At 35.6% G+C, this 21391-nt stretch overlaps 1 protein-coding gene across 5 annotated transcripts in view; it reads left to right on the top strand.

The window, feature by feature from the left end:
* Nucleotides 1-16778, top strand: part of LOC126971924 (dystroglycan 1) — a 139819-nt gene extending 123041 nt beyond the window's left edge. For all 5 annotated transcript variants that reach the window (XM_050818431.1, XM_050818434.1, XM_050818432.1 and 2 more), the window contains 9 exons: nucleotides 1331-1473; nucleotides 3512-3652; nucleotides 4582-4933; nucleotides 7532-7753; nucleotides 9126-9296; nucleotides 9839-10077; nucleotides 10980-11190; nucleotides 13797-13959; nucleotides 15008-16778. In XM_050818431.1, coding sequence (XP_050674388.1) covers nucleotides 1331-1473; nucleotides 3512-3652; nucleotides 4582-4933; nucleotides 7532-7753; nucleotides 9126-9296; nucleotides 9839-10077; nucleotides 10980-11190; nucleotides 13797-13959; nucleotides 15008-15294 — 1929 coding nt within the window. In that variant the 3' untranslated portion in view covers nucleotides 15295-16778. The remainder of the gene's footprint in view (nucleotides 1-1330; nucleotides 1474-3511; nucleotides 3653-4581; nucleotides 4934-7531; nucleotides 7754-9125; nucleotides 9297-9838; nucleotides 10078-10979; nucleotides 11191-13796; nucleotides 13960-15007) is intronic.
* Nucleotides 16779-21391: the final 4613 nt, after the last annotated feature.

Here is a 21391-nt window from a genome sequence, read left to right as displayed (position 1 = left end):
TTTATTAATTAAAACAGATATCTAATGCCCCATGTCTACTGCTACTATAAGCATTGGCAATGAAAATAATAAAATTATGTATGTATATAAAAACCAAAAAAAAAAATTGAGATACCTATTATGATAATTGAGTTATGTATTATTAATTATTTTCGTACTTTACCTTTACGCAGTATTAAACTAGCCCAAAAAACACGTTTTATACAAAATGTAAATAAAATCTATTTATAGTTGATGCCAACTGGAGTCAAAACCAACTTAACAATAAGGGGATTAATCAAATAACTGTCTTGGCTCTTTATTGTTTCAACTTGATAAGACGAAAGACTAAACAAATTAGTGATTAGTTTAAACACTGAAATTATTATGTTGAAATGCAATAAACGACCTTTATTTACATGATAAATAATAAATTAAGAAAATTTAATAAGATTTAATATAATTTTACTTTATTTAATTAATACAACGTTAGCTGACCCAGCAAACGATGTATTGCCGATATTAAAATCGCGATACAAAAGTAACTGTTGATCGTAGATGGGTAAAAATTTGAAGAAGTATGTTTTTTTTAATGCTGACTCATAATCAAACAAATTTAAAAAAATATCGTGTGGACCACCCTTAACATTTAGGGGGATGAAAAATAGATGTTGTCTGATTCTCAGACCTACCCAATATGCACTCAAAATTTCATGAGATCGGTCAAGACGTTTCAGAGGAGTTCAAAGTTTAACACCATGACACGAGAATTTTATATATTAGATTATAGATCTTTTCTTTATTATTGAGTAAAATTGGTTTGAATCGACATGATATCAATGGATTGGTTATCACACTTTAAAAATCATTTGGTTTTTAACGATATTTTATATTTTAACTTTAATCTAAAGCTTTAACATAGTCTTGCACTCTACTAAATCGCACCGGTTTTATTATTTAAGTTTTAATTTAATTTAAGACTTCTGGGTATTTATTTAATAAAATACATATTTTCTCTAGATGTAATTTTAATTATGATTCTAAGGATATATAAAAAATTTGAATAAACTTGTACAGATTATAAATGATGAGACAATGAATGGAATTTAGAAGTAATAAATTGTTTTTGACTTAGCTCCCAAAACTTTAGTGAAGATAGATTCATTGAGTCGAGTTGGTCTCATTTTAGAAGTGTGTCTTTCCTTTAGTCTTTTGATAAATCAATATGATTTATACCTTGAAGTTTATATTAATAGCGCTTCTTTTGAAATTAGGTACTGACTGACTGACTATGGTACAAAAATATAATATGAAATAAATCACATTTTAATCATGGGATGTCATATACCAGGAAAGCATATCGCCCTCGGAGAGAAGCAGTACTATAATAGGGCGAACGACGGAAACTGTTACATTTGCGATGCCGGTCAACCAGCCGCCCACGCTCAAACATCATATGAAGAAGCTGGCTATTACTGCTGGGAAAGCATTCAGGTACTTAATTCAATTAAATTAAAACTAATCATTTATTTGAAAAGGCCATTTAATGAAAGTTTCGTTCCACCCGATTACCGGATAGAGTAGTTTATGGCGACTGTCTCAGAACTACATTATACTTAAATAGTAGGTATAAAATCTTTCGTGAGTCATTATTAAATTATCTATTAATACGGCTTTACTCACGTTTTTGTCGGTGTCGGTACCGACTAGTTTCGGACCATTCTGAGTTCCTTCATCGGGTGCACAGAATGTACTCACAATGTCCACTACGTGATCATCGGCACTATGGTCGGTACTGACACCGACAAAAACGTGAGTAAAGCCGTATTAAAAGATAATAAGGTATAAAATCATTTGCCGCTAGAAATGTAAAACTTTCCACAGACGTTTAAATGGTTAATAGATAAATATTTGTATAGTTTTAAGAATTATTAAATTTTAAGTAAACATTTTGTATGGGAATTTAAATAAGCCGAATAGAAGACACTACAATAAATTTAAGATCTATAATTTATACTGTATTCGACGCACTAAATAAAATTCATTTCATTTCATAAACATATTGTCAGAATACGCAGAGTCTGCTATGAAGATAAATAAATAACTATTGGAGAGTATACAATTACAATACATATTTACCGACAATCTTCGTTTGTCGCTATAGGACTTTAGGTGGTAATTTCTTATTTTTTCGACAATCTGTATAGGCAAAAATATGCTTCTTATCTAAATAAGTATTGCCACAATGAGCTCATATTATACTAATTAAAGCAATGCAAACTAATATATCTATTATATGCTAAAGACTTAGATCATTTTAATATATATAAATTATGTGACACGTTGTTTATCCACGATGCACTCCTAAACTAATGAACGGATTTTAATGGGGATTACTTCATGGAGTGCAGTTTGGTCCAACTGGAGAGATAGTTTTTATTTTGATTCGGGTCTCACCCATAATTATTTTTATTTTCAATATTTGTTCTGTATGGACATATTTTCTATGAGAGAATTTAGTGAGGCACGGTTTGACAGTTCCGCTGTGAAACAATTTCATTACAACAACAGGGAGGATTTTAAACGAAGCAATTCTTGATGTTTTTAAATATTATTGGCAAATTCCTATAAAACAGTATTTTTTTATTATCTACAGTACAACGTCTGTCGGGTCAGCTAGTAATATAAGCTGCGAAAACGTCGAAAAATATTGAGGTTGACAGTTAATAATAATAAATAATATAATGTAAATTACACAGCAATACACAAAGTGATATACAAATTGCGAGTGTAAGACGTAGCCAGTCAAACACTAAAGTAATATACCTGGCCTGTTTTCTTCGATTGTATAACAGCAAGAGGCTCGATCTAGACATATAAATTATCTAAAGCTAAAGGTTTTAAATAACTACATATAAATGCTGAGTTATTTTGAATGTGGTGTTTTTCTACAGATCAGTCCTCAAACAGCTTTTTTCTCACATACAACCACTGTAGCATGTAATGCTATGTGAAATGGCTTAAAATTGACAATTTAAATCGACACAGACTTATATAAAAAAAACTAGCTGATCCAGCAAACGTTGTATTGCCGATATTAAAATCGCGATACAAAAGTAACTGTTGATCGTAGATGGGTGAAAATTTGAAGTTGTAGGATGTATTTTTAATGCTGACTCATAATCAAACAAATTTTAAAAAAGATGTCAAAAAAATTAAAAAAAAAATTCGTATAGACCACCCTTAACATTTAGGGGGATGAAAAATAGATGTTGTCCGATTCTCAGACCTACCCAATATGCACTCAAAATTTCACGAGAATCGGTCAAGCCGTTTCGGAGGCTATTTGGCTATATTAACACTAAAGAAAACTTAAATCATTTGTATAATTATGGATTTCCGCAAAGTAACGCCTAATTCAATAAATTTTCTTACACATGTATGTTATGTTTATGTTGTTTGTTGTACAAATCTGGAAACGTCTGTCTGGAATTTAATAGTGAAGATAGAATTCTAGCTGATTTAATTACAGGTACATAATCCCTGCTGACTTGTTCACGGATCCCGAGGACGGCAGCAACCTTACATTCACCATGTATGAGGCGGAGAACGTTCCGCTCAGCAACAATTCATGGATACAATTCATGCCTGCCGAGAGAGAGGTCTACGGACTGTGAGTGCCATTTCTTGCTATCATTACTCATGTTGCTTTTGGTTCTAATATCTAAATGATAACTATCTACATAAATAGACAATAGTGGATTGTTAACCGAGGGTCGAAAGAATCAATTCCCGAGGTATTTAGACGCCCGAGCGTAGCGTGGTCGGCTATAGTTCGAGCAGGAATTGATACTTTTACCCGAGTTAAACACTCTACTTTTCATTTTGAATATGAGGAAAATTAAACTAGTTGTTTATCTAAGCACAGATTAGTATCCCGCCAATTTATGTCGACTTTTTAATATATAAATATGGAACTTACCGCGTAATTGTTGCGGTTTATTCCGCTCAAAGAAGTTTGCGCTAAGTTCACATGGGCTGTTTAGAAAGTCACATGGCCGCAGCATTTTTTTTAATTAGTTCTTTTTTTTACATAAAACTCTTCACAGCAGTTCTATTTTTAAAGTTCATTCCGGCCCTTAGGTGGGAAGTAATTTGTATGAGTTTTTCCCTCTCTATGGAGGGAAGCAGCATTTTCCACCCAATAATCAGATCAAAACAACATTACTTTCCGAGTGTGAGTAATGAAAAATAATAAACAAAGTACACATATTCTTTTCGCTGATCGCCTTCTTAAATTTCCGTGAATAAATTTGTTTCAAATACAATAATAATGCAGTGCCGCCCAGGATTCTTGAAAAATCCAAAAATTTTGAGCGTCACTACAATTGCGCTCGTCACCTCGAGACATAATATGTTAAGTTTCATTTGCTCAGTAATTTCACTAGCTACGGCGCCCTTCAGCCCGAAACACAGTGATGTTCACACATTACTGCTTCACGGCAGAAATAGGCGCCATTGTGGTACCCATAATCTAGCCGGCATCCTGTGCATAGGAGCCTCTCACTGGTTGATAAATTATAACTATAATTAAATTTCCAGGCCCCTCGAAGCGCATGTATCTCGCTGGAACTTCGTAGTTGAAGCCCAGGACAGCGAAGGTCAGATAGCGCGAGGGCCTCTCGACATCACCGTCCAGCAACACAAGAGCGGCAGAACCTTCAACCACATGTTCGTGATGCAGTTCAAGCTCAACCGGCGCTACAGCAACGCGATCGACTGGCAGATCAGGGCGCTGGAAGGCATCGTGAACTTGTTCAGGGACACTGACATGGACCACCTCACCGTACTCAACGCTACCATCAGCGGGGACTTGGGCGAGTTCGTGTGGACCAACGACACGCTGCCCAAGGACGCCGCCTGTCCCATGGACGACATCAAACGACTTATGAAGGTACGGCGCCCTTCAAAACTAGTCAGATTTTATATATGAACAATGCGGGACTCCGGGTTCCGTCCGAGCGCTCTTACCAACTGAGCCAACCGTTCGACTGACTCTCAGGTTGTGGCTCCACGTATAGGGTCTACTTTACAGTTGATAACCTGCTCAACCCCAATAATTGCGTATTGGGAAATTGTCTTGATATAGGCATATCTGGGATGTTCATAAATTTTGGTTACAAATTTAATTTGTATAACCAATTACAATCAAGTGAGGGATATCATAATCATCATAGTAACATGGTACAAACACGACCGCATTGAACTATGCTTATCACCCCCTTGAGACTTGAATATGTCTCACTTAGATACCATTAATTACACCGTTAATTTTTTTTAACCCGAATAATAACTGCGCCGAAGGTGAGGGTTGACAGTCGGAACAAGTTGCAATGACAGTTCCGCACGTGTACTGAACAACTATTTTTAATACAGTTGCAAAAAAATGAAGCAATTTAATAGAATAATAAAAACACAATAAACTCAACTAACTAATCATATATTTCTTATGAAAGTTATAAGAAATGAAACCTAACCTAACTCATTGAATGAAATCATTAAATCTGATATTGGAATAAATTAGTAGCTTGATTTTAGAAATATGTGCATGAATCATAAAAACTTCTTCGTTGGTTTTTTCTTTTTAAACGCACGAGTTCGGAAAAGGTAAAGAAAAAGTTTGAGTATGTAATAACCCACATCCCGCACGCTATATACGTCCCTGCAATACGCCACTTTTTGAGCAACTGTATTAAAAATGACTTTACGTCCAGAATCTACATGTTATAAAAAGATTTTGTCACACATCAACATACACCAACCTATTCGGTAAGAATATAACAACTACACTTTGTCCATTTTATTAATAGTTTTAACAGCTCACGCCTGTGAAGTTTTATATTGTTTAAGTTCAAATATCATAAAAATAATATTGTATTTCATGGACGGGTACCGCTCCCTTAGCTATGTGGTACATACAACAATTACTACGATTGTGTCACAGATTACAAATAATCGGTAGAAAAAAAATGTTCATATGTAAATAAGGTGTAATATGTTATTTAATCAGAAAGACAACAAAATTTTAAGGTTGAGGTTATAGACGTAGAAACAGAGTTGTAGGTATTTAGCGACAGATTAAAAGAGTTGCGGTGTTATTACAAAATAATTTAAGCATTGCTTAGACACGAGTTTTGTGAGACATTGACCTAACTATGTAGTTTATCTTTTTCTATTACAAAACAGTGTTTAGCTTGTGTTTAACTATAACGTCGTTAAGCACAACATAAACTGAAGTGTACAGGAACTTAATGGAATGACATTTTTGTTTGCTGTCATTTATCTGTCATAACAAAAATTTAAATTTTATGAATATGATCTATCTTTTAGACAATCTTCGTCTCGTATTTAAGTATAAGTTGGGTCGAAAGATCGGTTTGAACAATATCTTTATATATAAAAATGAATTGCTGTTCGTTAGTCTTGTTAAAATTCGAGAATGGTTGGACCGATTTGGCTAATTTTGGTCTTAAATTATTTGTTGGAAGTTCAGGGAAGGTTTAAAAGGTAAATAAATATGAAAATGTTCGGAATTAAGTAAAATCAACAATTTTGTTTTTCCTTTGATTTGTCCTTATCGTTTAGAAATCAAATTGAAAGAATAGTTTAAAATGAATAATTAATTAGAATTTTTATATACATCTAACTTTTTCAGGAGGTAAAAAATAAACATTATTTCAGTTAACTATAGTTGGTAGATTAACTATAGTTTATGTAGATTGAGATATCTTAAGTTTTGTTATAAATTAAATATCTGAAGGCAAACAATACTATTTGACGTATATACAAAAGTTTGTCTTTTATTTATCGATTGAAGCAGGACGAAGTCTGCCGGGTCAGCTAGTGAAAAATATTTATTTCAGTAATAAAAATGGTATAAACATAATATTGGATGGGATTTTTTATTATGTGAGGAACACCTGTGTCTGAGGGCCACGAAACGTTCAACAACAGAAAAACACAGATTTGTAATAGAATTTTTTAAAACAAGTGTTAACTCAATAAGTTTAAGGTATTTGTCATAGCACAGTTGATATTTATTTATTAAGATATTGCATAGCTTCTATCGCGGGCCTTGAGCGTGGAGACCGAATTCAGAAATTCCGTAACGAAAATAACTTAACACTTACTTACTAAAACATAAATATTTCGCAACCATCATTACAGTTGCCGTAGAACAGCGGTTATCACGTATGATTTTTCTGCAGAAGGTCTCAGGTTCGAGCCCGGGGTACGACTAGATTTTTTTAATTTCTTAATTTTTTTATCATGTTTTTTTTTTTTTTGTTATGACAAGCATTTTTATTTAGTTTCACCTGTTCCGTTGTCTTTCTGTAATCAAATTTTGCAAGTTAAATTTTACTCACTAACCGTTTTCTTTTTTTTAATTAATTTTTTGCATAAGTTGTTAAAAAATGGTATGCAATAGTTTTTCCGCGGCAGTCCCCGAGTGCCACTCGTGTTTCTTTCTACATGTTCCGCACTCTTGTAGATAATGGAGGGTGACCGGTCGCCGGGGGCCCCGTCGGCGGGTCTCGTCCGCGCCATGTCCCCCGAGCTGGCGGCCCGCTCGGTGCAATGGCGTGGCGCGGGTCGCTGCTCGCCGCCCGCGCCGCCCGCCCCGCCCGCCGACACGTACCCGCCCGTGACCCGCAACCAGGTGGACCACCTCACAGCCAGCGTGGGGCAGCTGCTGGTCTACCGAGTGGCCGAGGTGACTACCACGATACAATACTACACTTGGAACTTATCTTACAACACTTATACGTCTGAAAACAATTCATTTAGACATACCCTCTATTTGGAGCGGTCTCAACGTGACCTGTTGTTATCGGTTGTGTAACAGCTAGAGACTATCTAGACATATAAATTATCCGAGGAAATCGTATTTCTTTTTTCGTGTTTAGCAAAAAAATATGAGAGTGAATTTTTGCCCAGCGTCACGGTTTTCGACTTCTTGATGCCGATGAATGTCCATAAGAAAGATAACAACATAAATTATGTGTAACGCTGGAGGCTATCTGTAGATATATATTTGTTCATATTTTGTAAGTAGTTTATGTATTAAAACCATAGTTGGGTTTCTGAATAAATACATAAACCTAATACCGTGTGAAGAAGATTGTATTCAGAATAGTTTTAACTTCTTTTGCTGCAGCCACATTGTCGCGATAAGGCAATAATTTACGTCGCCCCAACACGTTCTATTAGCAGTTCGTCATATCATTCATAGATAAATATTCTAAAGTTAATTACGTTTTCCTTTTTATACGATAGTCAAAACAGGATGTTGGTTATTCAATAGATAAATATGTGATCAACCGCGTCTTTCTCAGATGGTTCAACTACCGTGCATCAAGTGACATTACGTCATTAAGGTTGAGATATTAAAAGCTTACTTAAAATTTACTCAGACTTATCTTGAGAATTAAATCGAAATCCGTATAAATAAACACCGCTTTATATACGTGCTAAAAAAGGTCACACTTAAGAAAAGCTCAGACTATAAACCAAACAAAAAGGAACTCAACAATTCCTTGCGTCATCAGAACATCTGTTACTCGATATTTTATATTGTGTATTATAAAGTCCTGTCACAAGTCCGCATTTCGCAAATTGGTTTTGTATACTGTTATAATTTAGTATACTTTCTATTGAAAAAGTTTGTTTAATAATACACAACAATTAAATGAAACGACCACCTAACCTTTCTATTATCGGTCTTATTTAAAAACTCAGCAGAATCGCAGCTGTCAAATGACTAAAATAACCAAATCAAAGATTGCGCTAAACTTAAACTCAGCTGAATTTTACGTAAGTAAGTAAAGTCTGAGTATGTTCTATAAGAAAATTGATGTGTTAAAGTGTTAATTCCGCCAATATTTGTCTTTAAACAATTCGACACGACGTGTTTCACTTCTACACGAGGCATCCTCAGGACTCGCCAAACTATGGCACGAGACTAACTTAAAACATTTGGATAATTATGCTCTATAAATCTCAGCCTAAGATGACAGCCTCCACCTCGTGCAGATGTTATGTGTTTCGATGGCTGAAATGAAACCCAATGTTAATTAAAATGGCAGGACACATTCTTCGATCCCGAGGATGGCGGAACACGCAACCTGCACCTGTCGCTCCGGTTCAGCGACCGCTCGGAGATCCCCGCCACACACTGGCTGCAGTTCGACTCTAACAACCAGGAGTTCTACGGGTTGCCAGACACCGGGGATGAAGGCAGCGTGCACTATCAACTGGTATTATATCATTTTAGTCATCATAAAAAAAAGTCAAGTGCCATTCGGACTCGGATACTCTACATCAGTACCTTAGTTCTAAATCAAAATCAAAGTTTTTTATTTGCTAGAAACATTTACAGCTAAAGTTGTTAAAAATTTAAGAGTAGGCACATGTTTCGTCTTGACAGACATGCAAATATTCCAGCGGTCTCTTTATAAATCCATAAATACATTATAACAATAATTATAAAATTATTGTTATAGTGTATTTTATGTCTAAAGTGTAACAAGTCTCAAAGTTGGTAAGTTTAAGATAAACATAAGAAATTTCCCCTTAAACAATAATCCACCATCACCAAAGAGAAACAAGTCTTTAAGTGAATGCAGTTTAATTGGTACATCCAATATTTCTTCGTTAGTCTGAAACAGTAACATGGCTTTTGGAACCCTTTTATGATTTGTTACTCTTTGGAACTTGAAAGACGTTTGCTTTCAAGAAACTTTTCTTTCGCCTCAATATGAGTTAGGATATATTAATGTAATACAACTTTACTCATCAGATCGCAGAAGACTCGAGCAAGAAGAGTGCGTATGACAGTCTGATAGTGGAAGTCGCGAAGGCCCCGACCATCAGACCTACGGTGGAGTTCCAGATGACGATGGACCCCTCACCAGGTGTGGTGCACACGGCCACCAACAAGCGGAGGATCGTGGAGAAGCTGGCGGCACTGTTCGACCAGAGGGAAACGGATAACATCAGGATACAGAGCATCAATGATAACCCGCCCACTATTATTTGGTAAGTTATTTAAAATGAAAAAATGTATGAGGCCATGTAATACAATTTGAATATGTATATTATATGCCATTCTTAAAATTTAACGTTGTTGGAATTGAATTTGGCGGTTGGAACAACTGCTACATGCTGCTAATGATATCGCAGATTGGGAATGGAGCAACCACCCTCAAAATAATAAGCCCTCATAACTAATAAATAATAAGTTTTATTGTACGATATTACATTGTATCCATATTTTTTATGAAAAAATAGAAGCCCGCTGAGTTTGTTGCGCCCGTTCTTCTCAGGTCTAATGCATATTTCAACTGTTCGGATGAAAACATGGCTGCGCAAAATCAGAACACGGTGGCAAATAGAATGGAGACATAGTAAAAAATTTAGGCAAACAAAGAATGCAGTTCAATGTGGAACATACGCAGTTACATGTATTGTAACCGGCTTCTATCCCTTAAGGAAGCTCCAATTAAGCGTAGGTGTGACAGACTGCCCTTTACTGGCGTAAACACGTGCTTACTGAGTGCAAGAACGTGGCCGTACAACGGGCATACATTCACTACAATGGCTTTCGGATCTCTTGACGTGGTAAGAATTTGATACCCACAATGGCCCAGCCAGACAGTTAAGTGTGGTGCCCATATAGCCCAGATAATTTAACATACTATCCGGCTGCCGGTTGATAGGTCAAGTTTTCTCCCAACGCAAAGAAGAGTAATTTGTTTATCAGTCAATATATACATAATATGACAGTGAGTCTCGTGCCAGAATTTGGTGAATCAAAATCTCCTGAGGATACCTCGTGTAGAGGCGAATCATGTGTCGAATTGAATGAAGACAAATATAGCGGTATTTAAACTCACGAAAATATGGATAATATGTCATTTGTTTTTTTTACTGTATTTCAGGTATAACACCAGCCTGCCAATGGACAGGTGTCCAAAACGCGAGATCGAAGAACTTCGCAACATGATAATATCGGACGAGCGCGGCTCTAGTGCCGGCAACTTGCGGGAGAAAGTGGACCAGGTGTTCGACAAAGACCTCAAGGTGATGTCCATCCGGCTGATACCCCTGGGACTGTGTGCAGAGCAAAGCACCAAGACGCCCAAGGCTATGGTAAATATTAATTGTTATGAAAAAAGTGTGTGTGTACTTATGTATGCACGCAAGAAGATATAGTTCTTTGGCCTAACCGAAGCAAAAAAACATTAAAATGATTTATTCCTCGTGCTGTTCTACGTTTTAAGAAAGAACAATTTTGGAAAATCTTGCAAAAGTTTTGACAATAAATTATTAAGTAATGAACATTGCTGTATGGGCTTGAACCCTTTGCCTGTCCTAATAATGGACGAAGAAACCAAAAAAAAAAAATAACGAATGTCGCAAACGTCAAAAAATTTTAGGAACCAACTTCACCCTGTTACTTTTGTGGTACAGTGATGTGCGCGCATCTTAAAATTTCACTCTGATCATTTTTTCATAACCCGCCTGAAGAAGTATAACTTCAAAAGATCTAACGGCTACACTCATACGCTCATACGCATACGCATCGCTACGTACACGTCGGAGTAGACGATGAATCGTTTCGGACCTATCGGGTCTCCTTCAGGATGAGTAAGATGAGACGCGGATGGGTCCAGTCTATGCTATTAATAAACGCGAAGTAAAGTTATCCTGAGTTTAAAACTTTTTGTCTTTATCTTTGTCACTACAGAATTACATGACAGGGAGAAGTAATTTTAAATTTGGAGTAACTTTAAACTTTACACGGAATATATTTCTGTTCACTGTAAACTATGGAACGCGTCGGATTCGCCGCAGTCTACGATCTTCAAGGTCACCGATGTCATGAGATCATTTATCAAATCAGAGGTTAATGAGACAGTCGCGAAAGTAAAAAAAAAGCAAGAAAAGGGATATTTGCATCGTATACATACATACAAAAGATATTGTGAAAAAAAAACAAATCATGATAAAAACGTACATAACGTAACAAAGTCGCAGTCCCGACATAGCGGTTGTCAGAGCTATGCCTGAAGACTGTTCAGACTGAAAACTGTTTTGACTTTAAGAAGTAAGGAATTGGATGGCTTTTCTACAATCGTGCTTAAAATGTGTGCTCCTGAGTTGAACCCGGTACTAATGCGTTTATTCCGGCAATCATGCTCAAAAGGTTAGCCCCGGACTGAGATATCAGGCTCTTGTCCATCCAAACCCCAAAGAGTCAACAGCTCAGATCCTACTAAATACTGGATTATTGCCATTACCACTCTACTATCGAAAACCAAAGAGAGCATCATGAACCGACTACTCTAGAGTCTTCTGGAACATCAGTTAATAAATGCCAAGCTTTCAAGCTTTTGGCTTTTGCCATAATCTGCCCTGAAAGATAATAATTATGACCAAAAATTATTCTTATTTTTTTTGTGACAAACATTGTATTAAAATTACTTTCTTTAATTTCTTGCTACAGAAGTGTTTAATATACCTATTACATTTACAATATAATTAGAATGGCGTAACACACCTCCAATCGGTGTAGTGCCCACTAGTTTCGAGTCAATCAGTGGTTCATGATCAGGGTGAGTGGAATGAGTTCGGCGCGAGTTGCGAGCTCTCATGGTTCGAAAATAATCGGTACCAACACGAATTGGACGTGAGCTTTATAAGAATTTTTATAATGTAATTATAGATATTTACAGTAAATTTTTGGATTATATCCCATATCTTGTATTTTATTTACAAAAGCATATTATAAATAATCAGTTCGTGATATTTTTTGAAGTGATAACTTCGTATGGGAGGGTAAACCGCTTCGTAACGTAACACATTACGACGACACTCTGTCTCTCTCTCTCACTCATTTTATAAGATTAAATAATGATACTAATAATGTACATACACAAAATTCTAATGTACATATTCAAGATGGAATCATTGAAGCAACCATTCCATTCGGAAGTTAGGGTCTCCAAAATGGCCGTTTTGTAGGTGTCCACATCTTCTTCAGGTGATGCAAATCTCTGACCACGTAATTTATTCTTTTTTTTAGTCTAAAGTTGCCTGAATTTCGCGGTATGTCACATGTCGATCTTCCTCAATCAGCTTACGCACAGCATCAACGTTTTCTTTGGTGACTGCAGTTTTTGGACGACCTTGACGGGGATCATCAATGAGCTTGACACGTTCACGTTGAAATTCAGCAAACCAGCGATAAATTGTGGTTTTGGATGGGGCTTCATCACCAAATGCAGAAATCATCCGGTCAACACACTGTTTTTGTGTTAAACCACTTCGAAAGTCATAATAAATCATCACTCTAGAATTTTCTCAAGTCAATTCCATTTTCTCAATGACTAAACAAATTTGAAAAGACCTTGTGACAAGACCGAGAATTTTTTTTTAAATAAATAAATGGTATTCGATTTTCAAAACCAAGGAGTTTTCAATTAAAAAGATTTTTATATGACAGGAACAGTGGAAATATTCCATTCCCGATAGTTTTAGTGCATCCCTCGTAAATAACCTTTCCTTGCATTATCATATATTATATAATACACATAAAATTTAAGTAATAACCTAAGCTTTTCTCAAGTTAAACAATTTCAATTTAAAAGAAAGAAAAACTTAGATTAGCTTAGGTTATCACTTTTGTCGGGCGTCCGCAGACGCACACGTTATTCTATGTAGCTTTCTTACGCTAAGTACTGTATATGTTTTAGGTTCCTCCACACGTGACCGGCAACCTCAACAATAAAACACCGAACACGGGTCCTCAGTACTCGGACTACCTGCTCACGTTCGTCATTCCCGCCGTCGTCATCGTGTGCATGATACTGCTGGCCGGTATCGTGGCGTGTGTACTGTACAGGAGGCGCCGCACGGGTACGAAACCATAACATTTTACGACCATATTTCTTATCAAAATAAAATTCAAAATACTATATAATATCACTCATTGAAAGTCAAAAACTACCACCCATTCGAAAAATATGCCTCAAGAACTGATAAGAACGGGCGAAAGAAACTCTGAAATGGGCAGGACGTATCAATTACCATCAGCTGAACATCCTACTAGTCTCGCCTCTTATTATCATAAAAAAAATATCGTTCAATAAAATTGTATCACTTAATAGCCTGAGGTCGGTCGCTCCATTTCCAATCTGTGGTATGATTAAGAAAGTTATTGGTGTTATAGCAACCTTTACCACACTAACGTTTTTTAACAATTCGTTTGAATTTCGTGATACTTTTGTTTTGATATTTTCTGGAATCTTGTTGTAAAAGCATACGTACATCGCCCCATAAAAGACTTAGCAGAGTAGTAGGCATTATAAATTCATGTTTGTTCCTTGTTATGTCCATTATGGTTATGTTACGGTCATATTATGTATTAAGAAGTGACGAACGAAACAAGGTGTTCACTTGATGGTACATGGCATGACTATGCAGAATTGAAAATCCAAAAATCTGAGCCGCACCGCTTCCTACTTGAAATGCAAAATGTCCAGTAGCCCAGAAATTTTACTAGTTTCGTCGCCCTTCAAACCCAAATTCTAATAGTGTTTACACACTAAGCTGGCATTCTATGCAAAATAGCCACTCGCCTTGCCTATGAATTTAGACTAATAATAAATTGTAGCGTTTGACGCTGTAAATGTACCTCTACTGTGGAGTTATTGTACCCTAATTTTGCCAATAACTACTATTACTACTACACTAGTCACTAAGTAATTTACTATTATACTGTAAAATACAATAAATTAATTTTGATTTTTTCTCATAGGTCATGCATTCTCTTGACAAGAACAAGGTGATTTTATATTCCATCTGCACAAAGCACTAGATGTATTTATTGTAAATTTGACGCAACAGCTATGCTTGACGCTTCATTTGACCAATATCTGTGACTAAAACGTTAACAACTTTCCAGGTAAAATGAGCGTTGGTGACGAGGAAGAGCGACAAGCGTTCAGATCCAAGGGTATCCCGGTGATATTCCAGGATGAGCTCGAAGAGAGAACCGACACGGAACCGGTTGATAAGAGCCCTGTTATAATGCGGGAAGAAAAACCGCCGTTACTGCCTCCTGCCCCAGACTACAGAAACGGTGAGGATGCGCCCTACAGGCCCCCCCCTCCGTTCGCCGCTTCGAGGACCCCCCCGCGTCCTAAAGCCACGCCTACTTACAGAAAGCCCCCTCCGTACGTCCCCCCCTAAAAACAGGTATCTATAAACCAACCATAACAAATCCTTAATGATTTGGACATGGAACTAGTCGACTCAATTTTGCAGCTTGATTTTTTACGCATTTTACTGATGTTGTAATTTTGTATCGCATTTAATTTGGCAGTTAATTTATAAAATCATGATGATGGAATTGCACAATGTTATATGACTACGAATTTCTTATATTAAGTAATTTCACGCCGCAGTAGTCTTTACGTGTAGCATTCTATGTAAAATCAATTATGTAAAAAGTTAAAGACTTCACTATAATGGGTGAGAGTAGAAATCAGACATTACTTTACCTCTATTATATAGTACTTATATATATTATACATCTAAACTATTAACATTTTATGCTTATTTCGATTTTTATCTCGAATGCGAAAATGTTTAATTACTTATTTAAGAAAACTTTTAGCATGTTCATGATTTATTTTTGAATACTCTCAAAAGTCACTGCCTCAAGTTAAGATGATTCTGGTTTCTCTCTGACCCTGTACTTAGCTGTTATATTAGGTATTTAGCGTTCAATGTAATTCTAAAGGAGAATGTATCATGTTTGTTAACTAGTAACAATTTGTGTGCCATCACCTGTGTGCTATTGTGACATAAGGTGATACGGTCTAGTGTTTTTAAACCGCGATGAGCCCGTCAGTTGAGACTATGATGTTAAGGTGTTTTATGCTAAAACAATGTTTGTATATTCCATAAAAAATGTATTCCAACGGGAAACCAAATAATCACAAATATAATGCCACGGAGGGTAGATTTTATTTCCTCAAATTGTAAATCTCCCCAATACTCAAAAATTAATTAGATTTGCCGCGCCTTCTGAGAGATGACAGCTGACATTGATGCGACATTAGCTTCTAGATCTTCCAAACACTGAGTAGGTAATGTGTGTATGTGACGTGTAGTTTGTTGTAGTTTCGTAGCGACTCGTATGTTACACGGAGTTTGAATCGGTTATATTGAAATGAGCCGTTCTTTTGAATCAATGCATCATTAGAGTAAGAATGCATGTATATTTAATGAATTATACAACTGACCCTAGCTTTAGATTATGAATATATATTTTTAAGAATGAAATAATATCATTTTGTACTTGTCTAATTACCATAGGCTTAAGGTTAACAAATTGTAACAATAGGGACTATGAATGAGCTATAAAATTATTATTTTCTTTGGATGTATTTTTTTTCTATACTCGTTTATGTAGGATTCGTGCATTTATAGATATTTTTAGCGTTATACAATTTTATGCAGCAAAATTCGTCAGCCAATGAATTACTTGATTTAATTTTTAATTTATTTCGTTGTAGATGTACTTAATTGTCCAAAAACATGCCGTACCATTTTATTTCATAGTTTTTATGTCTCATGTTTAGGACAGCTATTTTATTTAATCACGTTTATTGAACGCACATAATTTATGTCTAATGAGTTTTCCTTATTCAATAAAATGTCTAGTTAAACATGTGTTTTATTTACTACAGGCCTCGCGGTGTTACCTCAAAGTCAAATAAACTTTATTCAATTATGCTTAAACTAAGAATTTTTGAATCGTCACTGTAATTATTTCTTTTAAATTACTGAAACTACTATATGTTCGGAAAAAACGAAGCTCGTGAGAGGTAAATACAAGAAACTCAACTTATCAATCAATAGAGTATTTTACAATGGCTCTAATATACAAAACAAGTTTGTAACATGCTGCATCCAATATATGAATCGTGTTCAGTTAGAAGCATTTTAAACATCATATGTTTCACAAAAAGTAATAAAGAAAGAATACGTGTGTACTTCACACGGATAGAAGTGAAACCTTAAAAATGTTTTGCTTCAAGGTAATGAGACGAATGTAAAATTTTGGGAACAGGATAATTTATTGCAGGTTTTAGTAATGATCAGAGTGATACAAACTGATAATTATTTTAGATTTTATTCGCATACATTACATAGATTTTATACTCACCCTTTCGATAAATGATACAAGAGACTTATGGTAACTAAAGTATGAAAATAAATACTTTAATTCTAACTCCAACCTTAGTTATGAGGGCGGCACTGAAAATTTCGGGAATCAAGGAAGTGACACATTACTATTTAAAAATGTATTTATTGCTTTTCGAAGTATACTCCGCGAAATTTGACATATTTTTCCATACGATGGAACCAATCATTGAAGCAACAATGGCCGTTTTGTAGGCGTCCACAGCTTCTTCAGGTGATGAAAATCTCTAACCACGCAATTTATTCCTTATTTTAGGGAAAGTATAGAAATCATTAGGGCCTAGGTTGGGGCTGTACGGCAGATGGTCTAATAATAATACGTTTTCTTGCTTTAAAAACTCTTTTGTTCTGTGCGCGGTGTGAGTACTCGCATTGTCGTGATGGAGGATGATGCGGCGGTTGCAGTTCTCTTTACGTAGTTCAGAAACGACCTGTGGCAAACAAATGCTAGCATACCATTGTGCATTAACCGTTCTTTGTCCCTCAAGAGGAATAGTCGCAACATGGCCGGTTTTGGAGACAAACGTGGCCACCATTTTTTTTGCAACTCTCCGTGAACGAACAATTTTTGTTGGCTTTAACTCATTTTCGAACACCCAAACTCGTGACTGGTTTTTTGTATCGGGCTCGTACGCGGATATCCAGGATTCGTCACCTGATACGATGTTGAATACAGCATTTGAGGATCCTGCGTGGAATCTTTCGAGAGTTCTGACGCACCAAGTAACGCGAGCCGCTTTTTGCTCTTCACAGAGCAAAAGCGTTATCCATCGGGAAAACAACTTTTTTACACCTAATTGTGCATGTAAGATTATTTGTATTTGACTCATGCCAATGTCTAAAGTTGCCTGAATTTCGCGGTATGTCACATGTCGATCTTCCTCAATCAGCTTACGCACAGCATCAACGTTTTCTTTGGTGACTGCAGTGTTTGGACGACCTTGACGGGGATCATCACTGAGCTTGACACGTCCACGTTGAAATTCAACAAACCAGCGATAAATTGTGGTTTTGGATGGGGCTTCATCACCAAATGCAAAATCATCCGGTCAACACACTGTTTTTGCGTTAAACCACTTCGAAAGTCATAATAAATCATCGCTCTAGAATTTTCTCGAGTCAATTACATTTTCTCAACGACTACACAAGAGTGAAAAGGCCTTGTGACAAGACCGAGAATCTTTTTTTAAATAAATAAATGGTATTCGATTTTTAAAACCAAGGAGTTTTCAATTAAAAAGATTTTAATATGACAGGAACAGTGGAAATATTCCATTCCCGGTACTTTTAGTGCAGCCCTCGAATAACCGCTACCATATTTATGTTCTCCTGGTGTCTATGTAGTAATAGGTCGTGCACATGGCGTCAGAATAATTAAGGTATACTCGCGTCATACATAAGGCAATCTCTTCTTCAACTATGATCGCCTATTTTACTTTTTTATTAGTGCATTTGACAACACGTTTACAAAGAATAAATATAATAAAAATATTGGGTTGGATACCTATTGGAATCCTTTTTATCAACATGTATGTACCGATTATATCCGCGAATAAAGAAATCTTTAGCCGCGAATATAGGAATGGGTCGCATTTATTTAATATTTTCTTTTTTAGTCTTTGTCTCCTCACAGATGGCGATATGCTCGCTCGCAGGTTTGCGCGTTGCTTAGACGCGTAAGTTTAAGTAGTACCTAAAGGTTAGATTTAGTACTAACGTAGTTTTTAAGTCTAACATGATTTGGAGTTTGTAGTTACTTGAAAATTAGTTTTATTATTATTTATCCGGGAATAGTGAAAACGCGAATAAAGGAAACACGAAGGATCTTTGTCAGTAGGTAATTAAATATCCAATCAGATTTATTTTATTCAACATAGGAAGTATTTTTTAAATTTGTAAATTTGAATCATAATCTGGAATAATTCGTTGCCGTGAAAACCCGTAGCAGTCATTTGGCGACTTCTGAAAACTGTACTGGAGTGCTACAACGCGACCTGCTACAACCTACCAGGTAAACTTGTAAGACTATAAAAGAAAGAAATCTTTATAAAAACTATTTTTTTAAATTAAAATAAGGGTCGAGACGAGCAGGACGTTCAGCTGATGGTAATTGATACGCCCTGCCCATTACAATGTAGTGCTGCTCAGGATTCTTAAAATACCCAAAAATTCTGAGCGGCACTACAAATGCGCGTCAAGTCTCATTTACCCAGTAATTTCAATAGCTACAGCGCCCTTCGGACCGAAATAAAGTAATGCTTACTCATTACTGCTTCACGGGAGAAATAGGCGCCGTTGTGGTACCCATAATCTAGCAGGCATCCTGTGCGAAGGAGCCTCCCACTGGTAAAAGGCTCAGATTGAAAATTATGATATTTTCGGTTGCTTTTCTATTTATTACAAATATTTTTCATGATACTTATCAGCTATACTTTTGCAGATTCGGAATAAATGAATAAAATGGTTTGAAAATTATGGAGATAATAATTGTAGGGAAGTGTACATAATGTACTTACATATAGTGTACATACATATTTCTCAATTATATTTTAGATACGTTTAGACAACCCCCTCAGATGTTCGACAGAATATGTTATAATTTATACGTAAGTACCTACCTATCCCTACTGTGTGGTTATAATCACGCTTCAAGAATAAATGATACTGTGTACAAAGAATCTCGTTCCACCTAATTCAAAATCAAATTTAAATCAATTATTATTAATATTAACTATGTCATTTTGTTTAGTAGGTTACCTTCGTACTTAATTTTATTAATTATTCTAGCGATGAAACCAAAAATCAGACAAATTAATAGATAAACCTAGCAACACAACACATCGATTACTAAAATTTACAAATTTTGCAGTTGTCTATATTTTTTTACATTTTTTAAATGATATAATAAATAGGTATATATAAGAAAAAGTATGCTACTCTTTAGAATTCACCCAAGCTAAGTGCAATAAAACAGACCCGTCTGAAAGGGTCTTTCAATAAAAGAGCACGAAGTAGGTACATTGTGCACGCGTCATCGGACATTGATGCGCGCAGCCGAAGTCGGTTCCACACACGCGTAGCTAGGTACCTATCCAGAACAACCATTTAATTACGTAGTATCATCCTCTTTACCATTTATAATCTATCCTATATAATTATGTGCATTGCAACTTCACTTTGAAAAATTTAACTATCAGTTAAAAAAAATTATGACATCTAAACAAAGTAGGTACTTTCTAACCATCAGTTCGTTATAGAAATATCCAAAATATATAATATCGGGTACTTATATATTAGCGCGGCTTTTATCGTTCGCGGCACATGTGTCGTGAACGGCGTTTTCAATTGGCGTTTCAGTTTTCGGTGACAGGATCATCCAGCCACATTACATACAAGTAAATCGAAAGATGTAATCAAATTTAGAACAAATAATATCCAATTTTTCAAAATTGGGAGGCTCCTAACATACTTAGAACTTAGAGATGGAAGACTAGGACACACATAGTACCTACACATTAATGATCATGACAACTTTAACAACACTTCCTCTTGTTTCTTTTCCTAATGTTCATTGCCCCAGCATCCAGGTACCAACATTGCATACCAGACATACTAATTTATTTAACATTCCCTTTGCATCTACTAAATTCCATAAATATTCACCTCTATTTCGAATTCCCGACACATATAATAAGTTTTCTTCCATCGACATTTTCAACTAATCACATTTCAGGTTAAAAAAACTGCAGGAGTTGATCATCAGTATATTCAGGATAATTTATTAATCCCAACAAACACATTCTCTCACCACACAACCTACTCACAAATTCAGTTACTCAATATGGATACAATTTCTACATTTATTTCTTTCTTGTAAGGTTTTTTTAATTTTTTATGTAGTATTTCTCGTTTACAAAAAATGTCACTACTATACTATTGAACTATTATTAGTATTCCCATTAATTGGCATATTTATTCTGTTTTATTTTTTAATAATATTATGTTTGTTCACTGTAAGGAATCATAAGTAAATACTAAAATAAATGATACAGCTTATACCAGAAAATGTACCAAT

This window comes from Leptidea sinapis, chromosome 25, assembly GCF_905404315.1.
Source record: "Leptidea sinapis chromosome 25, ilLepSina1.1, whole genome shotgun sequence".
NCBI classification, from domain to species: domain Eukaryota; kingdom Metazoa; phylum Arthropoda; class Insecta; order Lepidoptera; family Pieridae; genus Leptidea; species Leptidea sinapis.
The sequence above is the reverse complement of the archived record's forward strand: the minus strand, read 5'-3'. Positions and strand labels throughout refer to the sequence as shown.